The sequence below is a fragment of the Ascidia mentula genome, chromosome 4, assembly GCF_947561715.1.
Source record: "Ascidia mentula chromosome 4, kaAscMent1.1, whole genome shotgun sequence".
Lineage (NCBI taxonomy): Eukaryota > Metazoa > Chordata > Ascidiacea > Phlebobranchia > Ascidiidae > Ascidia > Ascidia mentula.
In genome coordinates this window covers 17815056-17838101 of record NC_138569.1, presented here as the reverse complement: position 1 = coordinate 17838101, position 23046 = coordinate 17815056, and the positions used below count along the sequence as shown (strand labels likewise).

The window sequence follows — 23046 nt, the reverse complement described above, 5'->3', positions numbered from 1 at the left end:
TTTTAAACTGTGTGATTATGCCACCAATCCTTAAATCAATATTAAAGTGATATTTTGATCACACAGTGGTGATTCCCAAACAGTGAAGTAATTGCCGAAATTTTGCATACAACCAACTTAGGCCAAACTTTGTGAAAATGTAAAAACATTTTGAACGATTTTTGCAACGGATATTAGTATGCATTGTCATAAATCAGCTCATTAAACTCCCTTTACAGCCATACCTTACTTATGTGCAATTTCGTGTGTACTATATGTTTACCGGTCGAATCATAATCATATCCGTCATGGCAACAAAAAACAGTCTTTCGCTTATAACTTTGGCTACAGTTTGATGGGAAAGATAATTCCATCATTGAAAAGCTCATTGAAAAACCTTTCCAACGATACCACTGATTTTGTTATAGCGGTATTAATATGCATTGTTCCTTGAAAGTGAATGGCAACATACATCACATTATATACGTCATATGCTTTTTCAACGCTTCAAGCCTAAAATCTGTGCTTTTGTGAATAAAATTTGCGATCATTGTACTTCTGGCGCATTTGTACAAAGCAAATCGCATCTAAATTGAGAAATAAGAGCAGTAAAATGGTGTTTGGTTTTGGCATTGAATCACCTGTAAATTCAAGCCGGGTGTGTACCATAACTACGTTCCAAGCGAACCGGTAGTGATAGTATCTAATAGACGGTTCTTCACAGCCAGGCATGATTTCAACCGAAATTTTTTTTGAATACATTTTGTAATTTTATTTTTGAAAAACTTTTGACGCTACAGCAGTTGCATAGTTAGCGACGTGAAACCCCAAAGAAGCCATTAGCCGTAAAAGTTTCAGAATATTGTGCTTTCCAGCGTATATATATGATTTCGCCGCATTGCCCATTAATACAAACTGCTCTCTGCCCACTCCAATCAGAATATGTTATTAGACAGCGCGCATCGAAAACTATTGTTCCATAATTCCGTTCTATTGTCAACCAAGTCCCGGATAAAATAGCACTGATTGTTAGATAAGAATTGGCATTATCCATTGTTAGTTTTCTGTAACATTGAGTCCGTGCGTGCTATGTTGATAACAAAATAGTCCGGGTACAACACACAATACGAATAAAGTTATGTTGATATTTTTATCAACAAATATACGACATAAACAAGGAAACAGCGTCCACAACCTTGGGATTGGTTGGGTGGAAGGATTCTTGTGGCACTACAGTGGTCATTTCCCAAGTATCTATGTATCCGACATACGGTAAGTCTAACAAAGCACCCCTGAGAATTCGATCAGCTCGCATGTAAAGCCACTCGCTCAGTGGCCACTGATAACTGTTTGTAAAACGAATAGCACCTCGCAGAAAAATTTTCACGCTTGGGTGGCGATTATGCAGATCAAGAATCGCATTTTTGATCCCCAATATGCGTTTAACAATTACAGATGGGTCGTATCGTAGAAAGTGTGCACCAAAATTAAAAACAATAGCAGTGCTTTGTGCATTGTCGATATTTTGAAGGGTGTCAACGATATATGGTCTACTTTCTGGGGGACCTGGGTTGTGAAGTGGGTTACCATGAGCTTTGAAGCAAAGGCTTGTGTTATAATCGTCGCTAAATGAATACCGAGGCATGGACCAGTAGAGTTTCCTTAATTCCGATGAAAAGTCTTTCGCACGCAACTCTGTAACCAAACCACTCTCATACCACTGTCTCATAGTGGAGTCCCCAATAAAGAGTATAGATTTGTTTTGAAAGCATGCAGCAGCCGTTTTTATGGTTGTATACATGTTGTTGCAAATTAGAGAATGCCATAGGTTTCTGTAATAAAATCCGCTGGGTCGACCGAAATTTTTGTCCCTGTAGTGCTTCAACCCCGTCGATGTAGTGCACTTTTCAGAACTTTTCAACATATCGTATATGCTTCCGTTGACCACAAAAACATGTCCGGAGTTTTTTACCTCTACTCGCCAGTTAACTCCACTTTGAAATAATGGTTGTGAACCAAGAATTTTAGAATCAGCGTCTTGGGTAAATCCATACATCGGGATCTCATCCGGACATGTTTTGTTGCCTGTAGGTTGGCTACAAATCCATGAAGTTCCCTGATCTGGTCTTGAATAATTGCACACAGAGTGTGTATTGCTGAAAAATAAAGGTATCTGCTAAGATTGTGTATCAAAAGCCCCATCATCGCTTAACACTGCATTGAGGACAGCATTTAAGGTTACAAAACTGAGCAGCAAATTGGCCTGTTTCATTTTTGAATCCAAACCCAAAATGTTCAACAACTCTATTTACATAGTTTAGTAAACGTATTCCAGAACCACAAACCTCATTGTGACGTCACATAAAACAAAGCTCTTGTCGGGAAGAATTCCTTTGAAGGGCCTTACTTTATCTACGAGTGATGCTGTTGTGACAATAAGGTCCACTATCGCCTCGCTTGAGTGCTCCATCCGTAAGTTCCATTTTTATGATCCTGTATCATCACTGCGATGCCATCTGATGTAACTTTGCCTTCTTTTGTGATTTTATTTAATCTGAAAAGCAACAAGTAAATATAGACGTAAAAATAACAATTTAACCGCATACAATTCTATGAAGCAGACGAGAAAAACAAGCATCATCGAACCAACTTTTTGATAAATTTGTAAACAACTTATGTAGGCTCGAAACATCACCTGGCACGAAAGTGATCGCCTCCGTGTTTCTTCCGTATTCCATCGAAGTCTTTTGTTTCTATATATCCAGCTATGGTCTCCCCGACCAACAAGTTGACACTTTTAGGAATAGTCATATGGGATAGTTTAGGGTCAGTTGTTTTGTTGATGTTCTTCGGCCAATCAACTATTCCTTGCTCAATTTTAGTCATCAAGTCTTCAATTTCAGGCAGATACTTCCACCAATCTGACGATCCATATTTCCCTTCAAGGCCCGACAGTGGTGATAACCTCACTTTTTCTATATGTTGGTAAGTTGGGTTTTCGTTTGAAGTCAATTCCATTTGCAAGTGCAAGTATAACAAACTTCCACATCCAAACACGAACATAAACATCCAAGCCGCCAGTCTCGACATTTTGTGTTGGTAGCTTTTTTGTGCTCCCATAGTCAAACATTAATAATCAGAATTAGCTTTGATGCAAAATGTTACAGTTGTTGCAACCAGGCACAGTCAGAAGTATCGTGGTACCCCATCTGTTGATCAGCTCTATTTGAAAACAATGGAACAAACTAACACACAGGAAACACCTGTCAAACGTGCTATTGTCGCAATGAAGGACTTAATAATGCGACATTATTACTGCAGCGCGATTTTTCAATAACGTGTTTATTTTGAAAAAAGGGCATTTAGAAAGATCATGCTCTTTGCCAAATGCAAATATGCGAATCATATGCACTTTTAAACAGAAGTAACCGTTTGTTCTTTTTTGGTTATTGATGATATAAGTCCTATCTATCTTCACGCTTTGCACACAACACTTCCGTACATTTGATGTTAATGTATTTACGTTTTTCAAAATCCAAAATAATAAGCCTAATGCACATATTGTAAATGCCAAATAATGTTCATTTGTGCACTCCGCGTGTCCAGCCAAATCATTTCAGTATTTTGCCTTGGTTTGGTACGATGTACGTGTCAAGGCTTGCTTGCTCCCAACGTTACAGATCTAGGAGTTATCAACAGACATATTGAATATTTGTTATGAACTCTGACCACATTTTGCTAGCAGCTGCATTTTTATGCAAAGGGTGAAAGGTGTAAGCATTGGTTTGTTAAACCATACAAGCAATAACGAATCCCAAAGTTGCATTTAATAGTCTATTCATAGGTATCATGGCAAAGCAGTGGAACATTCATGAACTACATGCTCTACAATCTGGATGCAAGATATTGAATAGTTCAAAATAAACCCTGGAAAGTCATAAAAGCTGTTTCGATTTTAAACTGTGTGATTATGCCACCAAGCCTTAAATCAATATTAAAGTGATATTTTGATCACACAGTGGTCATTCCCAAACGGTGAAATAATTGCCGAAATTTTGCATACAACCAACTTAGGCCAAACTTTGAGAAAATGTAAAATCATTTTGAACGATTTTTGCAACGGATATTAGTATGTATTGTCATAAATCAGCTCATTAAACTCCCTTTACAGCCATACCTTACTTATGTGCAATTTCGTGTGTACTATATGTTTGCCCGTCAAATCATAATCATATCCGTCATGGCAACAAAAAACAGTCTTTCGCTTGTGACTTTGACTACAGTTTGATGGGAAAGATAATTCCATCATTGAAAAGCTCATTGAAAAACCTTTCTAACGATACCACTGATTTTGTTATAGCGGTATTAATATGCATTTTTCCTTGAAAGTGAATGGCAACATACATCACATTATATACGTCATATGCTTTTTCAACGCTTCAAGCCTAAAATCTGTGCTTTTGTGAATAAAATTTGCGATCATTGTACTTCTGGCGCATTTGTATAAAGCAAATCGTATCTAAATTGAGAAATAAGAGCAGTAAAATGGCATTAGGTTTTGGCATTGAATCACCTGTAAATACAAGCCGTGTGTGTACCATAACAACGTTTCAAGCGAACCTGTAGTGATAGTATCTAAAAGACGGTTCTTCACAGCCAGGTGTGCCGCGGCATGATTTCAACCGAAATGTTTTTTGAATACATTTTGTAATTTTATTTTTGACAAATTTTGGAGTTACAGCAGTTGCATAGTTAGCGACGAGAAACCCCAAAGAAGCCATTAGTCGTAAAAGTTTCAGAATATTGTGCTTTCCAGCGCATATATATGATTTCGCCGCATTGTATATTAATATTAACTGCTCTCTGTCCACTCCAATCAGAATATGTTATTAGACAGCTCGCATCGACAGCTATTGTTCCATAATTCCGTTCTATTGTCAACCAAGTCCCGGGTAAAATAGCACTGATTGTTAGATAAGAATTGGCATTATCCATTGTTAGTTTTCTGTAACATCGAGTCCGTGCGTACTATGCTGATAACAAACTAGTCCGGGTACAACACACAATACGAATAAAGTTATGTTGATATTTTTATTAACAAATATACGACATAAACAAGGAAATAGCGTCCACAACCTTGGGATAGGTTGGATGGAAGGATTTTTGTGGCACTACAGTGGTCATTTCCCAAGTATCTATGTATCCGACATACGGTAAGTCCAACAAAGCACCCCTGAGAATTCGATCAGCTCGCATGTAAAGCCACTCGCTCAGTGGCCCCTCATAACTGTTTGTAAAACGAATAGCACCTCGCAGAAAAATTTTCACGCTTGGGTGGCGATTATGCAGATCAAGAATCGCATTTTTGATCCCCAATATGCGTTTAACAATTACAGATGGGTCGTATCGTAGAAAGTGTGCACCTAAATTAAAAACAATAGCAGTGCTTTGTGTATTGTCGATATTTTGAAGGGTGTCAACGATATATGGTCTACTTTCTGGGGGACCTGGGTTGTGAATTGGGTTACCATGAGCTTTGAAGCAAAGGCTTGTGTTATAATCGTCGCTAAATGAATACCGAGGCATGGACCAGTAGAGTTTCCTTAATTCCGATGAAAAGTCTTTCGCACGCAACTCTGTAACCAAACCACTCTCATACCACTGTCTCATAGTGGAGTCCCCAATAAAGAGTATAGATTTGTTTTGAAAGCATGCAGCAGCCGTATGTATGGTTGTATACATGTTGTTGCAAATTAGAGAATGCCATAGGTTTCTGTAATAAAATCCGCTGGGTGGACCGAAATTTTTGTCCCTGTAGTGCTTCAACCCCGTTGGTGTAGTGCACTTTTCAGAACTTTTCAACATATCGTATATGCTTCCGTTGACCTCAAAAACATGTCCGGAGTTTTTTTACCTCTACTCGCCAGTTAACTCCACTTTGAAATAATGGTTGTGAACCAAGAATTTTAGCATCAGTTTCTTGGGTAAATCCATACATCGGGATCTCATCCGGACATGTTTTGTTGCCTGTAGGTTGGCTACAAATCCATGAAGTTCCCTGATCTGGTCTTGAATAATTGCACACAGAGTGTGTATTGCTGAAAAATAAAGGTATCTGCTAAGATTGTGTATCAAAAGCCCCCATCATCGCTTAACACTGCATTGAGGACAGAATTAAAGGTTACAAAACTAAGCAGCAAATTGGCCTGTTTCATTTTTAAATCCAAACCCAAAATGTTCAACAACTCTATTTACATAGTTTAGTAAACGTATTCTAGAACCACAAACCTCATTGTGACGTCACATAAAACAAAGCTCTTGTCGGGAAGAATTCCTTTGAAGGGCCTTACTTTATCTACGAGTGATGCTGTTGTGACAATAAGGTCTACTATCGCCTCGCTTGAGTGAACAAGTTCAACAACTATTTTAAATGTTCCGGGATATGGGAGAATTGTGCTCCATCCGTAAGTTCCATTTTTATGATCCTGTATCATCACTGCGATGCCATCTGATGTAACTTTACCTTCTTTTGTGACTTCATTTAATCTGAAAAGCAACAAGTAAATTTAGACGTAAGAATAACAATTTAACCGCATAAAATTTTATGAAGCAGACGAGAAAAGCAAGCATCATCGAACCAACTTTTTGATAAATTTGTAAACAACTTATGTAGGCTCGAAACATCACCTGGCACGAAAGTGATCGCCTCCGTGTTTCTTCCGTATTCCATCGAAGTCTTTTGTTTCTATATATCCAGCTATGGTCTCCCCGACGAACAGGTTGTCACTTTTAGGAATAGTCATATGGGATAGTTTAGGGTCAGTTGTTTTGTTGATGTTCTTCGGCCAATCAACTATTCCTTGCTCAATTTTAGTCATCAAGTCTTCAATTTCAGGCAGATACTTCCACCAATCTGACGATCCATATTTTCCTTCAAGGCCCGACAGTGGTGATAACCTCACTTTTTCTTTATATTGGTAAGTTGGGTTTTCGTTTAAAGTCAATTCCACGTGCAAGTGCAAATATGTCATACTTCCACATCCAAACACGAACATAAACATCCAAGCCGCCAGTCTCGACATTTTGTGTTGGTAGCTTTTTTGTGCTCCCATAGTCAAACATTAATAATTAGAATTAGCTTTGATGCAAAATGTTACAGTTGTTACAACCAGGCACAGCCAGAAGTATCGTGGTACCACATCTGTTGATCAGCTCTGTTTGAAAACAATTGAACAAACTAACACACCTGTCAAACGTGCTATTGTCACAATGAAGGACTTAATAATGCGACATTATTACTGCAGCGCGATTTTTCAATAACGTGTTTATTTTGAAAAAAGGGCATTTAGAAATATCATGCTCTTTGCTAATTGCAAATATGCGAATCATATACACTTTTAAACAGAAGTAACCGTTAATTCTTTTTTGGTTATTGATGATATAAGTCCTATCTATCTTCATGCTTTGCACACAACACTTCCGTACATTTGATGTTAATGTATTTACGTTTTTCAAAAGCCAAAATAATAAGCCTAATGCACATATTGTAAATACCAAATAATGTTCATTTGTGCACTCCGCGTGTCCAGCCAAATCATTTCAGTATTTTGCCTTGGTTTGGTACGATGTACGTGTCAAGGCTTGCTTGCTCCCAACGCTACAGATCTAGGAGTTATCAACAGACATATTGAATATTTGTTACGAACTCTGACCACATTTTGCTAGCAGCTGCATTTTTATGCAAAGGGTGAAAGGTGTAAGCATTGGTTTGTTAAACCATACAAACAATAAAGAATCCCAAAGTTGCATTTAATAGTCTATTCATAGGTATCATGGCAAAGCAGTGGAACATTTATAAATTGCTCTACAATCTTGTTGCAAGATATTATATACTTCAAAATAAGCCCTGGAAAGTCATAAATACTGATTAGATTTTAAACTGTGTGATTATGCCACCAATCCTTAAATCAATGTTAAAGTGATATTTTGATCACACAGTGGTGATTCCCAAACGGTGAAGTAATTGCCGAAATTTTGCATACAACCAACTTAGGCCAAAGTTTGTGAAAATGTTAAAATATTTTGAACGGTTTTTGCAACGGATATTAGTATGCATTGTCATAAATCAGCTCATTAAACTCCCTTTACAGCCATACCTTACTTATGTGCAATTTCGTGTGTACTATATGTTTGCCGGTCGAATCATAATCATAGCCGTCATGGCAACAAAAAACAATCTTTCGCTTATAACTTTGGCTACAGTTTGATGGGAAAGATAATTCCATCATTGAAAAGCTCATTGAAAAACCTTTCCAACGATACCACTGATTTTGTTATAGCGGTATTAATATGCATTGTTCTTTGAAAGTGAATGGCAACATACATCACATTATATACGTCATACGCTTTTTCAACGCTTCAAGCCTAAAATCTGTGCTTTTGTGAATAAAATTTGCGTTCATTGTACTTCTGGCGCATTTGTATAAAGCAAATCGCATCTAAATTGAGAAATAAGAGCAGTAAAATGGTGTTTGGTTTTGGCATTGAATCACCTGTAAATTCAAGCCGGGTGTGTACCATAACTACGTTCCAAGCGAACCTGTAGTGATAGTATCTAATAGACGGTTCTTCACAGCCAGGCATGATTTCAACCGAAATTTTTTTTGAATACATTTTATAATTTTATTTTTGACAAACTTTTGGAGTTACAGCAGTTGCATAGTTAGCGACGTGAAACCCCAAAGAAGCCATTAGCCGTAAAAGTTTCAGAATATTGTGCTTTCCAGCGTATATATATGATTTCGCCGCATTGCCCATTAATACTAACTGCTCTCTGCCCACTCCAATCAGAATATGTTATTAGACAGCGCGCATCGACAACTATTGTTCCATAATTCCATTCTATTGTCAACCAAGTCCCGGGTAAAATAGCACTGATTTGTTAGATAAGAATTGGCATGATCCATTGTTAGTTTTCTGTAACATCGAGTCCGTGCGTGCTATGCTGATAACAAACTAGTCCGGGTACAACACACAATACGAATAAAGTTATGTTGATATTTTTATTAACAAATATACGACATAAACAAGGAAATAGCGTCCACAACCTTGGGATAGGTTGGATGGAAGGATTCTTGTGGCACTACAGTGGTCATTTCCCAAGTATCTATGTATCCGACATACGGTAAGTCCAACAAAGCACCCCTGAGAATTCGATCAGCTCGCATGTAAAGCCACTCGCTCAGTGGCCCCTCATAACTGTTTGTAAAACGAATAGCACCTCGCAGAAAAATTTTCACGCTTGGGTGGCGATTATGCAGATCAAGAATCGCATTTTTGATCCCCAATATGCGTTTAACAATTACAGATGGGTCGTATCGTAGAAAGTGTGCACCAAAATTAAAAACAATAGCAGTGCTTTGTGTATTGTCGATATTTTGAAGGGTGTCAACGATATATGGTCTACTTTCTGGGGGACCTGGGTTGTGAATTGGGTTACCATGAGCTTTGAAGCAAAGGCTTGTGTTATAATCGTCGCTAAATGAATACCGAGGCATGGACCAGTAGTGTTTACTTAATTCCGATGAAAAGTCTTTCGCACGCAACTTTGTAACCAAACCACTCTCATACCACTGTCTCATAGTGGAGTCCCCAATAAAGAGTATATATTTGTTTTGAAAGCATGTAGCAGCCGTATGTATGACTGTATACATGTTGTTGCAAATTAGAGAATGCCATAGGTTTCTGTAATAAAATCCGCTGGGTCGACCGAAATTTTTGTCCCGGTAGTGCTTCAAGCCCGTAGATGTGGTGCACTTTTCAGAACTTTTCAACATATCGTATATGCTTCCGTTGACCACAAAAACATGTCCGGAGTTTTTTACCTCTACTCGCCAGTTAACTCCACTTTGAAATAATGGTTGTGAACCAAGAATTTCATCATCAGCCTCTTGGGTCAATCCATACATCGGGATCTCATCCGGGCATGTTTTGTTGCCTTTAGGTTGGCTACAAATCCATGAAGTTCCCTGATCTGGTCTTGAATAATTGCACACAGAGTGTGTATTGCTGAAAAATAAAGGTATCTGCTAAGATTGTGTATCAAAAGCCCCATCATCGCTTAACACTGCATTGAGGACAGCATTTAAGGTTACAAAACTGAGCAGCAAATTGGCCTGTTTCATTTTAAATCCAAACCCAAAGTCTTCAACAACTCTATTTACATAGTTTAGTAAACGTATTCCAGAAACACAAACCTCATTGTGACGTCACATAAAACAAAGCTCTTGTCGGAAAGAATTCCTTTGAAGGGCCTTGCTTTATCTACGAGTGATGCTGTTGTGACAATAAGGTCTACTATCGCCTCGCTTGAGTGAACAAGTTCAACAACTATTTTAAATGTTCCGGGATATGGGAGAATTGTGCTCCATCCGTAAGTTCCATTTTTATGATCCTGTATCATCACAGCGATGCCATCTGGTGTAACTTTGCCTTCTTTTGTGATTTTGTTTAATCTGAAAAGCAACCAGTAAATTTAGACGTAAAAATAACAATTTAACCGCATAAAATTTTATGAAGCAGACGAGAAAAGCAAGCATCATCGAACCAACTTTTTGATAAATTTGTAAACAACTTATGTAGGCTCAAAACATCACCTGGCACGAAAGTGATCGCCTCCGTGTTTCTTTCGTATTCCATGGAAGTCTTTTGTTTCTATATATCCAGCTATGGTCTCCCCGACGAACAGGTTGTCACTTTTAGGAATAGTCATATGGGATAGTTTAGGGTCAGTTGTTTTTTTGATGTTCTTCGGCCAATCAACTATTCCTTGCTCAATTTTAGTCATCAAGTCTTCAATTTCAGGCAGATACTTCCACCAATCTGACGATCCATATTTCCCTTCAAGGCCCGACAGTGGTGATAACCTCACTTTTTCTATATGTTGGTAAGTTGGGTTTTCGTTTGAAGTCAATTCCCCGTGCAAGTGCAAATATATCAAACTTCCACATCCAAACACGAACATAAACATCCAAGCCACCAGTCTCGACATTTTGTGTTGGTAGCTTTTTTGTGCTCCCATAGTCAAACATTAATAATTAGAATTAGCTTTGATGCAAAATGTTACAGTTGTTACAACCAGGCACAGCCAGAAGTATCGTGGTGCCACATCTGTTGATCAGCTCTGTTTGAAAACAATGGAACAAACTAACACACAGGAAACACTTGTCAAACGTGCTATTGTCACAATGAAGGACTTAATAATGCGACATAGTAACTATAGCGCGATTTTTCAATAACGTGTTTATTTTGAAAAAGGGGCATTTAGAAAGATCATGCTCTTTGCCAATTGCAAATATGCGAATCATATGCACTTTTAAACAGAAGTAACCGTTTGTTCTTTTTTGGTTATTGATGATATAAGTCCTATCTACCTTCATGCTTTGCACACAACACTTCCGTACATTTGTTGTTTATGTATTTACGTTTGCCAAAATCCAAAATAATAAGCCTAATGTACATATTGTAAATGCCAAATAATGTTCATTTGTGCACTCCGCGTGTCCAGCCAAATCATTTCAGTATTTTGCCTTGGTTTGGTACGATGTACGTGTCAAGGCTTGCTTGCTCCCAACGCTACAGATCTAGGAGTTATCAACAGACATATTGAATTTTTGTTATGAACTCTGACCACATATCGCTAGCAGCTGCATTTTTATGCAAAGGGTGAAAGGTGTAAGCATTGGTTTGTTAAACCATACAAGCAATAAAGAATCCCAAAGTTGCATTTAATAGTCTATTCATAGGTATCATGGCAAAGCAGTGGAACGTTCATGAACTACATGCTCTACAATCTGGATGCAAGATATTGAATAGTTCAAAATAAGCCCTGGAAAGTCATAAATACTGATTAGATTTTAAACTGTGTGATTATGCCACCAATCCTTAAATCAATATTAAAGTGATATTTTGATCACACAGTGGTGATTCCCAAACAGTGAAGTAATTGCCGAAATTTTGCATACAACCAACTTAGGCCAAACTTTGTGAAAATGTAAAAACATTTTGAACGATTTTTGCAACGGATATTAGTATGCATTGTCATAAATCAGCTCATTAAACTCCCTTTACAGCCATACCTTACTTATGTGCAATTTCGTGTGTACTATATGTTTACCGGTCGAATCATAATCATATCCGTCATGGCAACAAAAAACAGTCTTTCGCTTATAACTTTGGCCACAGTTTAATGGGAAAGATAATTCCATCATTGAAAAGCTCATTGAAAAACCTTTCCAACGATACCACTGATTTTGTTATAGCGGTATTAATATGCATTGTTCCTTGAAAGTGAATGGCAACATACATCACATTATATACGTCATATGCTTTTTCAACGCTTCAAGCCTAAAATCTGTGCTTTTGTGAATAAAATTTGCGATCATTGTACTTCTGGCGCATTTGTATAAAGCAAATCGCATCTAAATTGAGAAATAAGAGCAGTAAAATGGCATTAGGTTTTGGCATTGAATTACCTGTAAATACAAGCCGTGTGTGTACCATAACAACGTTCCAAGCGAACCTGTAGTGATAGTATCTAAAAGACGGTTCTTCAAAGCCAGGTGTGCCGCGGCATGATTTCAACCGAAATGTTTTTTGAATACATTTTGTAATTTTATTTTTAAAAAACTTTGGAGTTACAGCAGTTGCATAGTTTGCGACGAGAAACCCCAAAGAAGCCATTAGTCGTAAAAGTTTCAGAATATTGTGCTTTCCAGCGCATATATATGATTTCGCCGCATTGTATATTAATATTAACTGCTCTCTGTCCACTTTAATCAGAAAATGATATCAGACAGCGCGCATCGACAACTATTGTTCCACAATTCCATTCTATTGTTAACTAAAGTCCCGGGTAAAAGAGCACTGTTTGTCAAATAAGAATTGGCATGATCCATTGTCAGTTTACTGTAACATCGAGTCCGTGCGTACTATGCTGATAACAAAATAGTCCGGGTACAACACACAATACGAATAAAGTTATGTTGATATTTTTATTAACAAATATACGACATAAACAAGGAAATAGCGTCCACAACCTTGGGATTGGTTGGATGTACGGATGTTTGTGGCACTACAGTGGTCATTTCCCAAGTATCTATGTATCCGACATACGGTAAGTCCAACAAAGCACCCCTGAGAATTCGATCAGCTCTCATGTAAAGCCACTCGCTCAGTGGCCCCGGATAACTGTTTGTAAAACGAATAGCACCTCGCAGAAAAATTTTCACGCTTGGGTGGCGATTATGCAGATCAAGAATCGCATTTTTGATCCCCAATATGTGTTTAACAATTACAGATGGGTCGTATCGTAGAAAGTGTGCACCAAAATTAAAAACAATAGCAGTGCTTTGTGCATTGTCGATATTTTGAAGGGTGTCAACGATATATGGTCTACTTTCTGGGGGACCTGGGTGATGATTTGGGTTACCATGAGCTTTGAAGCAAAGGCTTGTGTTATAATCGTCGCTAAATGAATACCGAGGCATCGACCAGTAGTGTTTACTTAATTCCGATGAAAAGTCTTTCGCACGCAACTCTGTAACCAAACCACTCTCATACCACTGTCTCATAGTGGAGTCCCCAATAAAGAGTATAGATTTGTTTTGAAAGCATGCAGCAGCCGTATTTATGGTTGTATACATGTTGTTGCAAATTAGAGAATGCCATAGGTTTCTGTAATAAAATCCGCTGGGTCGACCGAAATTTTTGTCCCGGTAGTGCTTCAAGCCCGTAGACGTGGTGCACTTTTCAGAACTTTTCAACATATCGTATATGCTTCCGTTGACCACAAAAACATGTCCGGAGTTTTTTACCTCTACTCGCCAGTTAACTCCACTTTGAAATAATGGTTGTGAACCAAGAATTTCAGCATCAGCCAGTTCGGTCAATCCATACATCGGGATCTTATCTGGACATGTTTTGTTGCCTGTAGGTTGGCTACAAATCCATGAAGTTCCCTGATCTGGTCTTGAATAATTGCACACAGAGTGTGTATTGCTGAAAAATAAAGGTATCTGCTAAGATTGTGTATCAAAAGCCCCATCATCGCTTAACACTGCATTGAGGACAGCATTTAAGGTTACAAAACTGAGCAGCAAATTGGCCTGTTTCATTTTAAATCCAAACCCAAAGTGTTCAACAACTATGTTTACATAGTTTAGTAAACGTATTCCAGAACCACAAACCTCATTGTTACGTCACATAAAACAAAGCTCTTGTCGGAAAGAATTCCTTTGAAGGGCCTTGCTTTATCTACGAGTGATGCTGTTGTGACAATAAGGTCTACTATCGCCTCGCTTGAGTGAACAAGTTCAACAACTATTTTAAATGTTCCGGGATATGGGAGAATTGTGCTCCATCCGTAAGTTCCATTTTTATGATCCTGTATCATCACAGCGATGCCATCTGGTGTAACTTTGCCTTCTTTTGTGATTTTGTTTAATCTGAAAAGCAACAAGTAAATTTAGACGTAAAAATAACAATTTAACCGCATACAATTTTATGAAGCAAACGAGAAAAGCAAGCATCATCGAACCAACTTTTTGATAAATTTGAAAACAACTTATGTAGGCTCGAAACATCACCTGGCACGAAAGTGATCGCCTCCGTGTTTCTTTCGTATTCCATGGAAGTCTTTTGTTTCTATATATCCAGCTATGGTCTCCCCGACGAACAGGTTGTCACTTTTAGGAATAGTCATATGGGATAGTTTAGGGTCAGTTGTTTTGTTGATGTTCTTCGGCCAATCAACTATTCCTTGCTCAATTTTAGTCATCAAGTCCTGAATTTCAGGCAGATACTTCCACCAATCTGACGATCCATATTTTCCTTCAAGGCCCGACAGTGGTGATAACCTCACTTTTTCTATATGTTGGTAAGTTGGGTTTTCGTTTGAAGTCAATTCCATTCGCAAGTGCAAGTATAACAAACTTCCACATCCAAACACGAATATAAACATCCAAGCCACCAGTCTCGACATTTTGTGTTGATAGCTTTTTTGTGCTCCCATAGTCAAACATTAATAATTAGAATTAGCTTTAATGCAAAATGTTACAGTTGTTACAACCAGGCACAGCCAGAAGTATCGTGGTACGACATCTGTTGATCAGCTCTATTTGAAAACAATTGAACAAACTAACACACAGGAAACACCTGTCAAACGTGCTATTGTCACAATGAAGGACTTAATAATGCGACATTATTACTGCAGCGCGATTTTTCAATAACGTGTTTATTTTGAAAAAAGGGCATTTAGAAAGATCATGCTCTTTACCAATTGCAAATATGCGAATCAAATACACTTTTAAACAGAAGTAACCGTTTATTCTTTTTTGGTTATTGATGATATAAGTCCTATCTACCTTCATGCTTTGCACACAACACTTCCGTACATTTGTTGTTAATGTATTTACGTTTTTCAAAAGCCAAAATAATAAGCCTAATGCACATATTGTAAATGCCAAATAATGTTCATTTGTGCACTCCGCGTGTCCAGCCAAATCATTTCAGTATTTTGCCTTGGTTTGGTACGATGTACGTGTCAAGGCTTGCTTGCTCCCAACGTTACAGATCTAGGAGTTATCAACAGACATATTGAATTTTTGTTATGAACTCTGACCACATTTTGCTAGCAGCTGCATTTTTATGCAAAGGGTGAAAGGTGTAAGCATTGGTTTGTTAAACCATACAAACAATAAAGAATCCCAAAGTTGCATTTAATAGTCTATTCATAGGTATCATGGCAAAGCAGTGGAACATTTATAAATTGCTCTACAATCTTGTTGCAAGATATTATATACTTCAAAATAAGCCCTGGAAAGTCATAAATACTGATTAGATTTAAAACTGTGTGATTATGCCACCAATCCTTAAATCAATGTTAAAGTGATATTTTGATCACACAGTGGTGATTCCCAAACAGTGAAGTAATTGCCGAAATTTTGCATACAACCAACCTTGGCCAAACTTTGTGAAAATGTAAAAACATTTTGAACGATTTTTGCAACGGATATTAGTATGTATTGTCATAAATCAGCTCATTAAACTCCCTTTACAGCCATACCTTACTTATGTGCAATTTCGTGTGTACTATATGTTTACCGGTCGAATCATAATCATATCCGTCATGGCGACAAAAAGCAGTCTTTCGCTTATAACTTTGGCTACAGTTTGATGGGAAAGATAATTCCATCATTGAAAAGCTCATTGAAAAACCTTTCTAACGATACCACTGATTTTGTTATAGCGGTATTAATATGCATTGTTCCTTGAAAGTGAATGGCAACATACATCACATTATATACGTCATATGCTTTTTCAACGCTTCAAGCCTAAAATCTGTGCTTTTGTGAATAAAATTTGCGATCATTGTACTTCTGGCGCATTTGTATCAAGCAAATCGCATCTAAATTGAGAAATAAGAGCAGTAAAATGGCATTAGGTTTTGGCATTGAATCACCTGTAAATACAAGCCGTGTGTGTACCATAACAACGTTCCAAGCGAACCTGTAGTGATAGTATCTAAAAGACGGTTCTTCAAAGCCAGGTGTGCCGCGGCATGATTTCAACCGAAATGTTTTTTGAATACATTTTATAATTTTATTTTGACAAACTTTGGAGTTACAGCAGTTGCATAGTTAGCGACGTGAAACCCCAAAGAAGCCATTAGTCGTAAAAGTTTCAGAATATTGTGCTTTCCAGCGCATAGATATGATTTCGCCGTATTGTATATTAATATTAACTGCTCTCTGTCCACTTTAATCAGAAAATGATATCAGACAGCGCGCATCGACAACTATTGTTCCACAATTCCATTCTATTGTTAACTAAAGTCCCGGGTAAAAGAGCACTGTTTGTCAAATAAGAATTGGCATGATTCATTGTCAGTTTACTGTAACATCGAGTCCGTGCGTACTATGCTGATAACAAAATAGTCCGGGTACAACACACAATACGAATAAAGTTATGTTGATATTTTTATTAACAAATATACGACATAAACAAGGAAATAGCGTCCACAACCTTGGGATAGGTTGGATGGAAGGATTCTTGTGGCACTACAGTGGTCATTTCCCAAGTATCTATGTATCCGACATACGGTAAGTCCAACAAAGCACCCCTGAGAATTCGATCAGCTCGCATGTAAAGCCACTCGCTCAGTGGCCCCTGATAACTGTTTGTAAAACGAATAGCACCTCGCAGAAAAATTTTCACGCTTGGGTGGCGATTATGCAGATCAAGAATCGCATTTTTGATCCCCAATATGCGTTTAACAATTACAGATGGGTCGTATCGTAGAAAGTGTGCACCTAAATTAAAAACAATAGCAGTGCTTTGTGTATTGTCGATATTTTGAAGGGTGTCAACGATATATGGTCTACTTTCTGGGGGACCTGGGTTGTGAATTGGGTTACCATGAGCTTTGAAGCAAAGGCTTGTGTTATAATCGTCGCTAAATGAATACCGAGGCATCGACCAGTAGTGTTTACTTAATTCCGATGAAAAGTCTTTCGCACGCAACTTTGTTACCAAACCACTCTCATACCACTGTCTCATAGTGGAGTCCCCAATAAAGAGTATATATTTGTTTTGAAAGCATGTAGCAGCCGTATGTATGACTGTATACATGTTGTTGCAAATTAGAGAATGCCATAGGTTTCTGTAATAAAATCCGCTGGGTCGACCGAAATTTTTGTCCCGGTAGTGCTTCAAGCCCGTAGACGTGGTGCACTTTTCAGAACTTTTCAACATATCGTATATGCTTCCGTTGACCACAAAAACATGTCCGGAGTTTTTTACCTCTACTCGCCAGTTAACTCCACTTTGAAATAATGGTTGTGAACCAAGAATTTCAGCATCAGCCAGTTCGGTCAATCCATACATCGGGATCTTATCTGGACATGTTTTGTTGCCTGTAGGTTGGCTACAAATCCATGAAGTTCCCTGATCTGGTCTTGAATAATTGCACACAGAGTGTGTATTGCTGAAAAATAAAGGTATCTGCTAAGATTGTGTATCAAAAGCCCCATCATCGCTTAACACTGCATTGAGGACAGCATTTAAGGTTACAAAACTGAGCAGCAAATTGGCCTGTTTCATTTTAAATCCAAACCCAAAGTGTTCAACAACTATGTTTACATAGTTTAGTAAACGTATTCCAGAACCACAAACCTCATTGTTACGTCACATAAAACAAAGCTCTTGTCGGAAAGAATTCCTTTGAAGGGCCTTGCTTTATCTACGAGTGATGCTGTTGTGACAATAAGGTCTACTATCGCCTCGCTTGAGTGAACAAGTTCAACAACTATTTTAAATGTTCCGGGATATGGGAGAATTGTGCTCCATCCGTAAGTTCCATTTTTATGATCCTGTATCATCACAGCGATGCCATCTGGTGTAACTTTGCCTTCTTTTGTGATTTTGTTTAATCTGAAAAGCAACAAGTAAATTTAGACGTAAAAATAACAATTTAACCGCATACAATTTTATGAAGCAAACGAGAAAAGCAAGCATCATCGAACCAACTTTTTGATAAATTTGAAAACAACTTATGTAGGCTCGAAACATCACCTGGCACGAAAGTGATCGCCTCCGTGTTTCTTTCGTATTCCATGGAAGTCTTTTGTTTCTATATATCCAGCTATGGTCTCCCCGACGAACAGGTTGTCACTTTTAGGAATAGTCATATGGGATAGTTTAGGGTCAGTTGTTTTGTTGATGTTCTTCGGCCAATCAACTATTCCTTGCTCAATTTTAGTCATCAAGTCCTGAATTTCAGGCAGATACTTCCACCAATCTGACGATCCATATTTTCCTTCAAGGCCCGACAGTGGTGATAACCTCACTTTTTCTATATGTTGGTAAGTTGGGTTTTCGTTTGAAGTCAATTCCATTCGCAAGTGCAAGTATAACAAACTTCCACATCCAAACACGAATATAAACATCCAAGCCACCAGTCTCGACATTTTGTGTTGATAGCTTTTTTGTGCTCCCATAGTCAAACATTAATAATTAGAATTAGCTTTAATGCAAAATGTTACAGTTGTTACAACCAGGCACAGCCAGAAGTATCGTGGTACGACATCTGTTGATCAGCTCTATTTGAAAACAATTGAACAAACTAACACACAGGAAACACCTGTCAAACGTGCTATTGTCACAATGAAGGACTTAATAATGCGACATTATTACTGCAGCGCGATTTTTCAATAACGTGTTTATTTTGAAAAAAGGGCATTTAGAAAGATCATGCTCTTTACCAATTGCAAATATGCGAATCAAATACACTTTTAAACAGAAGTAACCGTTTATTCTTTTTTGGTTATTGATGATATAAGTCCTATCTACCTTCATGCTTTGCACACAACACTTCCGTACATTTGTTGTTAATGTATTTACGTTTTTCAAAAGCCAAAATAATAAGCCTAATGCACATATTGTAAATGCCAAATAATGTTCATTTGTGCACTCCGCGTGTCCAGCCAAATCATTTCAGTATTTTGCCTTGGTTTGGTACGATGTACGTGTCAAGGCTTGCTTGCTCCCAACGTTACAGATCTAGGAGTTATCAACAGACATATTGAATTTTTGTTATGAACTCTGACCACATTTTGCTAGCAGCTGCATTTTTATGCAAAGGGTGAAAGGTGTAAGCATTGGTTTGTTAAACCATACAAACAATAAAGAATCCCAAAGTTGCATTTAATAGTCTATTCATAGGTATCATGGCAAAGCAGTGGAACATTTATAAATTGCTCTACAATCTTGTTGCAAGATATTATATACTTCAAAATAAGCCCTGGAAAGTCATAAATACTGATTAGATTTAAAACTGTGTGATTATGCCACCAATCCTTAAATCAATGTTAAAGTGATATTTTGATCACACAGTGGTGATTCCCAAACAGTGAAGTAATTGCCGAAATTTTGCATACAACCAACCTTGGCCAAACTTTGTGAAAATGTAAAAACATTTTGAACGATTTTTGCAACGGATATTAGTATGTATTGTCATAAATCAGCTCATTAAACTCCCTTTACAGCCATACCTTACTTATGTGCAATTTCGTGTGTACTATATGTTTACCGGTCGAATCATAATCATATCCGTCATGGCGACAAAAAGCAGTCTTTCGCTTATAACTTTGGCTACAGTTTGATGGGAAAGATAATTCCATCATTGAAAAGCTCATTGAAAAACCTTTCTAACGATACCACTGATTTTGTTATAGCGGTATTAATATGCATTGTTCCTTGAAAGTGAATGGCAACATACATCACATTATATACGTCATATGCTTTTTCAACGCTTCAAGCCTAAAATCTGTGCTTTTGTGAATAAAATTTGCGATCATTGTACTTCTGGCGCATTTGTATCAAGCAAATCGCATCTAAATTGAGAAATAAGAGCAGTAAAATGGCATTAGGTTTTGGCATTGAATCACCTGTAAATACAAGCCGTGTGTGTACCATAACAACGTTCCAAGCGAACCTGTAGTGATAGTATCTAAAAGACGGTTCTTCAAAGCCAGGTGTGCCGCGGCATGATTTCAACCGAAATGTTTTTTGAATACATTTTATAATTTTATTTTGACAAACTTTGGAGTTACAGCAGTTGCATAGTTAGCGACGTGAAACCCCAAAGAAGCCATTAGTCGTAAAAGTTTCAGAATATTGTGCTTTCCAGCGCATAGATATGATTTCGCCGTATTGTATATTAATATTAACTGCTCTCTGTCCACTTTAATCAGAAAATGATATCAGACAGCGCGCATCGACAACTATTGTTCCACAATTCCATTCTATTGTTAACTAAAGTCCCGGGTAAAAGAGCACTGTTTGTCAAATAAGAATTGGCATGATTCATTGTCAGTTTACTGTAACATCGAGTCCGTGCGTACTATGCTGATAACAAAATAGTCCGGGTACAACACACAATACGAATAAAGTTATGTTGATATTTTTATTAACAAATATACGACATAAACAAGGAAATAGCGTCCACAACCTTGGGATAGGTTGGATGGAAGGATTCTTGTGGCACTACAGTGGTCATTTCCCAAGTATCTATGTATCCGACATACGGTAAGTCCAACAAAGCACCCCTGAGAATTCGATCAGCTCGCATGTAAAGCCACTCGCTCAGTGGCCCCTGATAACTGTTTGTAAAACGAATAGCACCTCGCAGAAAAATTTTCACGCTTGGGTGGCGATTATGCAGATCAAGAATCGCATTTTTGATCCCCAATATGCGTTTAACAATTACAGATGGGTCGTATCGTAGAAAGTGTGCACCTAAATTAAAAACAATAGCAGTGCTTTGTGTATTGTCGATATTTTGAAGGGTGTCAACGATATATGGTCTACTTTCTGGGGGACCTGGGTTGTGAATTGGGTTACCATGAGCTTTGAAGCAAAGGCTTGTGTTATAATCGTCGCTAAATGAATACCGAGGCATCGACCAGTAGTGTTTACTTAATTCCGATGAAAAGTCTTTCGCACGCAACTTTGTTACCAAACCACTCTCATACCACTGTCTCATAGTGGAGTCCCCAATAAAGAGTATATATTTGTTTTGAAAGCATGTAGCAGCCGTATGTATGACTGTATACATGTTGTTGCAAATTAGAGAATGCCATAGGTTTCTGTAATAAAATCCGCTGGGTCGACCGAAATTTTTGTCCCGGTAGTGCTTCAAGCCCGTAGACGTGGTGCACTTTTCAGAACTTTTCAACATATCGTATATGCTTCCGTTGACCACAAAAACATGTCCGGAGTTTTTTACCTCTACTCGCCAGTTAACTCCACTTTGAAATAATGGTTGTGAACCAAGAATTTCAGCATCAGCCTCTTGGGTCAATCCATACATTGGGATCTCATCCGGGCATGTTTTGTTGCCTGTAGGTTGGCTACAAATCCATGAAGTTCCCTGATCTGGTCTTGAATAATTGCACACAGAGTGTGTATTGCTGAAAAATAAAGGTATCTGCTAAGATTGTGTATCAAAAGCCCCATCATCGCTTAACACTGCATTGAGGACAGCATTTAAGGTTACAAAACTGAGCAGCAAATTGGCCTGTTTCATTCTTAAATCCAAACCCAAAATGTTCAACAACTCTATTTACATAGTTTAGTAAACGTATTCCAGAACCACAAACCTCATTGTTACGTCACATAAAACAAAGCTCTTGTCGGAAAGAATTCCTTTGAAGGGCCTTGCTTCATCTACGAGTGATGCTGTTGTGACAATAAGGTCTACTATCGCCTCGCTTGAGTGAACAAGTTCAACAACTATTTTAAATGTTCCGGGATATGGGAGAATTGTGCTCCATCCGTAAGTTCCATTTTTATGATCCTGTATCATCACTGCGATGCCATCTGATGTAACTTTGCCTTCTTTTGTGACTTTATTTAGTCTGTAAAGCAACAAGCAAATATAGACGTAAGAATAACAATTTAACCGCATAAAATTCTATGAAGCAGACGAGAAAAGCAAGCATCATCGAACCAACTTTTTGATAAATTTGTAATCAACTTATGTAGGCTCTATATATCACCTGGCACGAAAGTGATCGCCTCCGTGTTTCTTCTGTATTCCATCGAAGTCTTTTGTTTCTATATATCCAGCTATGGTCTCCCCGACGAACAGGTTGTCACTTTTAGGAATAGTCATATGGGATAGTTTAGGGTCAGTTGTTTTGTTGATGTTCTTCGGCCAATCAACTATTCCTTGCTCAATTTTAGTCATCAAGTCTTCAATTTCAGGCAGATACTTCCACCAATCTGACGATCCATATTTCCCTTCAAGGCCCGACAGTGGTGATAACCTCACTTTTTCTTTATGTTGGTAATTTTGGTTTTCGTTAAAAGTCAATTCCATTTGCAAGTGCAAGTATAACAAACTTCCACATCCCAACACGAACATAAACATCCAAGCCACCAGTCTCGACATTTTGTGTTGATAGCTTTTTTGTGCTCCCACAGTTAAACATTAATAATCAGAATTAG

General features: G+C 37.9%; 6 protein-coding genes across 6 annotated transcripts; all 6 read right to left on the bottom strand.

Annotated features, from left to right (window-relative positions):
• Nucleotides 1-1132: 1132 nt before the first annotated feature.
• On the bottom strand, nt 1133-3069 carry LOC145898227 (NXPE family member 3-like). The gene is made up of 3 exons (XM_082986656.1): nt 2675-3069; nt 2426-2533; nt 1133-2135 (listed from the first exon to the last, which is right to left on the bottom strand). Exons 1-3 carry the CDS (start codon nt 3067-3069, stop codon nt 1133-1135), a joined length of 1506 nt encoding a protein of 501 aa, XP_082842782.1.
• Nucleotides 3070-5073: 2004 nt separating this feature from the next.
• Nucleotides 5074-7061, bottom strand: LOC145898226 (NXPE family member 3-like). Its single transcript, XM_082986655.1, has 4 exons — nt 6667-7061; nt 6268-6525; nt 5894-6077; nt 5074-5640 (listed from the first exon to the last, which is right to left on the bottom strand). Exons 1-4 carry the CDS (start codon nt 7059-7061, stop codon nt 5074-5076), a joined length of 1404 nt encoding a protein of 467 aa, XP_082842781.1.
• A 1983-nt stretch (nt 7062-9044) lies between these two features.
• On the bottom strand, nt 9045-11029 carry LOC145898225 (NXPE family member 3-like). Its single transcript, XM_082986654.1, has 3 exons — nt 10635-11029; nt 10236-10493; nt 9045-10047 (listed from the first exon to the last, which is right to left on the bottom strand). Exons 1-3 carry the CDS (start codon nt 11027-11029, stop codon nt 9045-9047), a joined length of 1656 nt encoding a protein of 551 aa, XP_082842780.1.
• Nucleotides 11030-13034: 2005 nt separating this feature from the next.
• Nucleotides 13035-15019, bottom strand: LOC145898224 (NXPE family member 3-like). The gene is made up of 3 exons (XM_082986653.1): nt 14625-15019; nt 14226-14483; nt 13035-14037 (listed from the first exon to the last, which is right to left on the bottom strand). The coding sequence occupies exons 1-3, from the start codon at nt 15017-15019 to the stop codon at nt 13035-13037; spliced, it is 1656 nt and encodes a 551-aa protein (XP_082842779.1).
• A 2000-nt stretch (nt 15020-17019) lies between these two features.
• On the bottom strand, nt 17020-19004 carry LOC145898223 (NXPE family member 3-like). The gene is made up of 3 exons (XM_082986652.1): nt 18610-19004; nt 18211-18468; nt 17020-18022 (listed from the first exon to the last, which is right to left on the bottom strand). Exons 1-3 carry the CDS (start codon nt 19002-19004, stop codon nt 17020-17022), a joined length of 1656 nt encoding a protein of 551 aa, XP_082842778.1.
• Nucleotides 19005-21004: 2000 nt separating this feature from the next.
• LOC145898222 (NXPE family member 3-like) lies at nt 21005-22990 on the bottom strand. The gene is made up of 3 exons (XM_082986650.1): nt 22596-22990; nt 22197-22454; nt 21005-22007 (listed from the first exon to the last, which is right to left on the bottom strand). The coding sequence occupies exons 1-3, from the start codon at nt 22988-22990 to the stop codon at nt 21005-21007; spliced, it is 1656 nt and encodes a 551-aa protein (XP_082842776.1).
• Between the last annotated feature and the right edge of the window lie 56 nt (nt 22991-23046).

Coding starts and splice junctions, on each gene's coding strand:
- LOC145898227 (XM_082986656.1), bottom strand. CDS start 3,069: ATGTCGAGACTGGCGGCTTGGATGTTTATGTTCGTGTTTGGATGTGGA. Junction 2,534..2,674: donor GGCGATCACTTTCGTGCCAG/GTGATGTTTCGA, acceptor GTTGCTTTTCAG/ATTAAATAAAATCACAAAAG. Junction 2,136..2,425: donor AGCACTCAAGCGAGGCGATA/GTGGACCTTATT, acceptor TTTATTTTTCAG/CAATACACACTCTGTGTGCA.
- LOC145898226 (XM_082986655.1), bottom strand. CDS start 7,061: ATGTCGAGACTGGCGGCTTGGATGTTTATGTTCGTGTTTGGATGTGGA. Junction 6,078..6,267: donor TTATGTGACGTCACAATGAG/GTTTGTGGTTCT, acceptor TTTATTTTTCAG/CAATACACACTCTGTGTGCA. Junction 5,641..5,893: donor GAGTTAACTGGCGAGTAGAG/GTAAAAAAACTC, acceptor ACTATGAGACAG/TGGTATGAGAGTGGTTTGGT.
- LOC145898225 (XM_082986654.1), bottom strand. CDS start 11,029: ATGTCGAGACTGGTGGCTTGGATGTTTATGTTCGTGTTTGGATGTGGA. Junction 10,494..10,634: donor GGCGATCACTTTCGTGCCAG/GTGATGTTTTGA, acceptor GTTGCTTTTCAG/ATTAAACAAAATCACAAAAG. Junction 10,048..10,235: donor TTATGTGACGTCACAATGAG/GTTTGTGTTTCT, acceptor TTTATTTTTCAG/CAATACACACTCTGTGTGCA.
- LOC145898224 (XM_082986653.1), bottom strand. CDS start 15,019: ATGTCGAGACTGGTGGCTTGGATGTTTATATTCGTGTTTGGATGTGGA. Junction 14,484..14,624: donor GGCGATCACTTTCGTGCCAG/GTGATGTTTCGA, acceptor GTTGCTTTTCAG/ATTAAACAAAATCACAAAAG. Junction 14,038..14,225: donor TTATGTGACGTAACAATGAG/GTTTGTGGTTCT, acceptor TTTATTTTTCAG/CAATACACACTCTGTGTGCA.
- LOC145898223 (XM_082986652.1), bottom strand. CDS start 19,004: ATGTCGAGACTGGTGGCTTGGATGTTTATATTCGTGTTTGGATGTGGA. Junction 18,469..18,609: donor GGCGATCACTTTCGTGCCAG/GTGATGTTTCGA, acceptor GTTGCTTTTCAG/ATTAAACAAAATCACAAAAG. Junction 18,023..18,210: donor TTATGTGACGTAACAATGAG/GTTTGTGGTTCT, acceptor TTTATTTTTCAG/CAATACACACTCTGTGTGCA.
- LOC145898222 (XM_082986650.1), bottom strand. CDS start 22,990: ATGTCGAGACTGGTGGCTTGGATGTTTATGTTCGTGTTGGGATGTGGA. Junction 22,455..22,595: donor GGCGATCACTTTCGTGCCAG/GTGATATATAGA, acceptor GTTGCTTTACAG/ACTAAATAAAGTCACAAAAG. Junction 22,008..22,196: donor TTATGTGACGTAACAATGAG/GTTTGTGGTTCT, acceptor TTTATTTTTCAG/CAATACACACTCTGTGTGCA.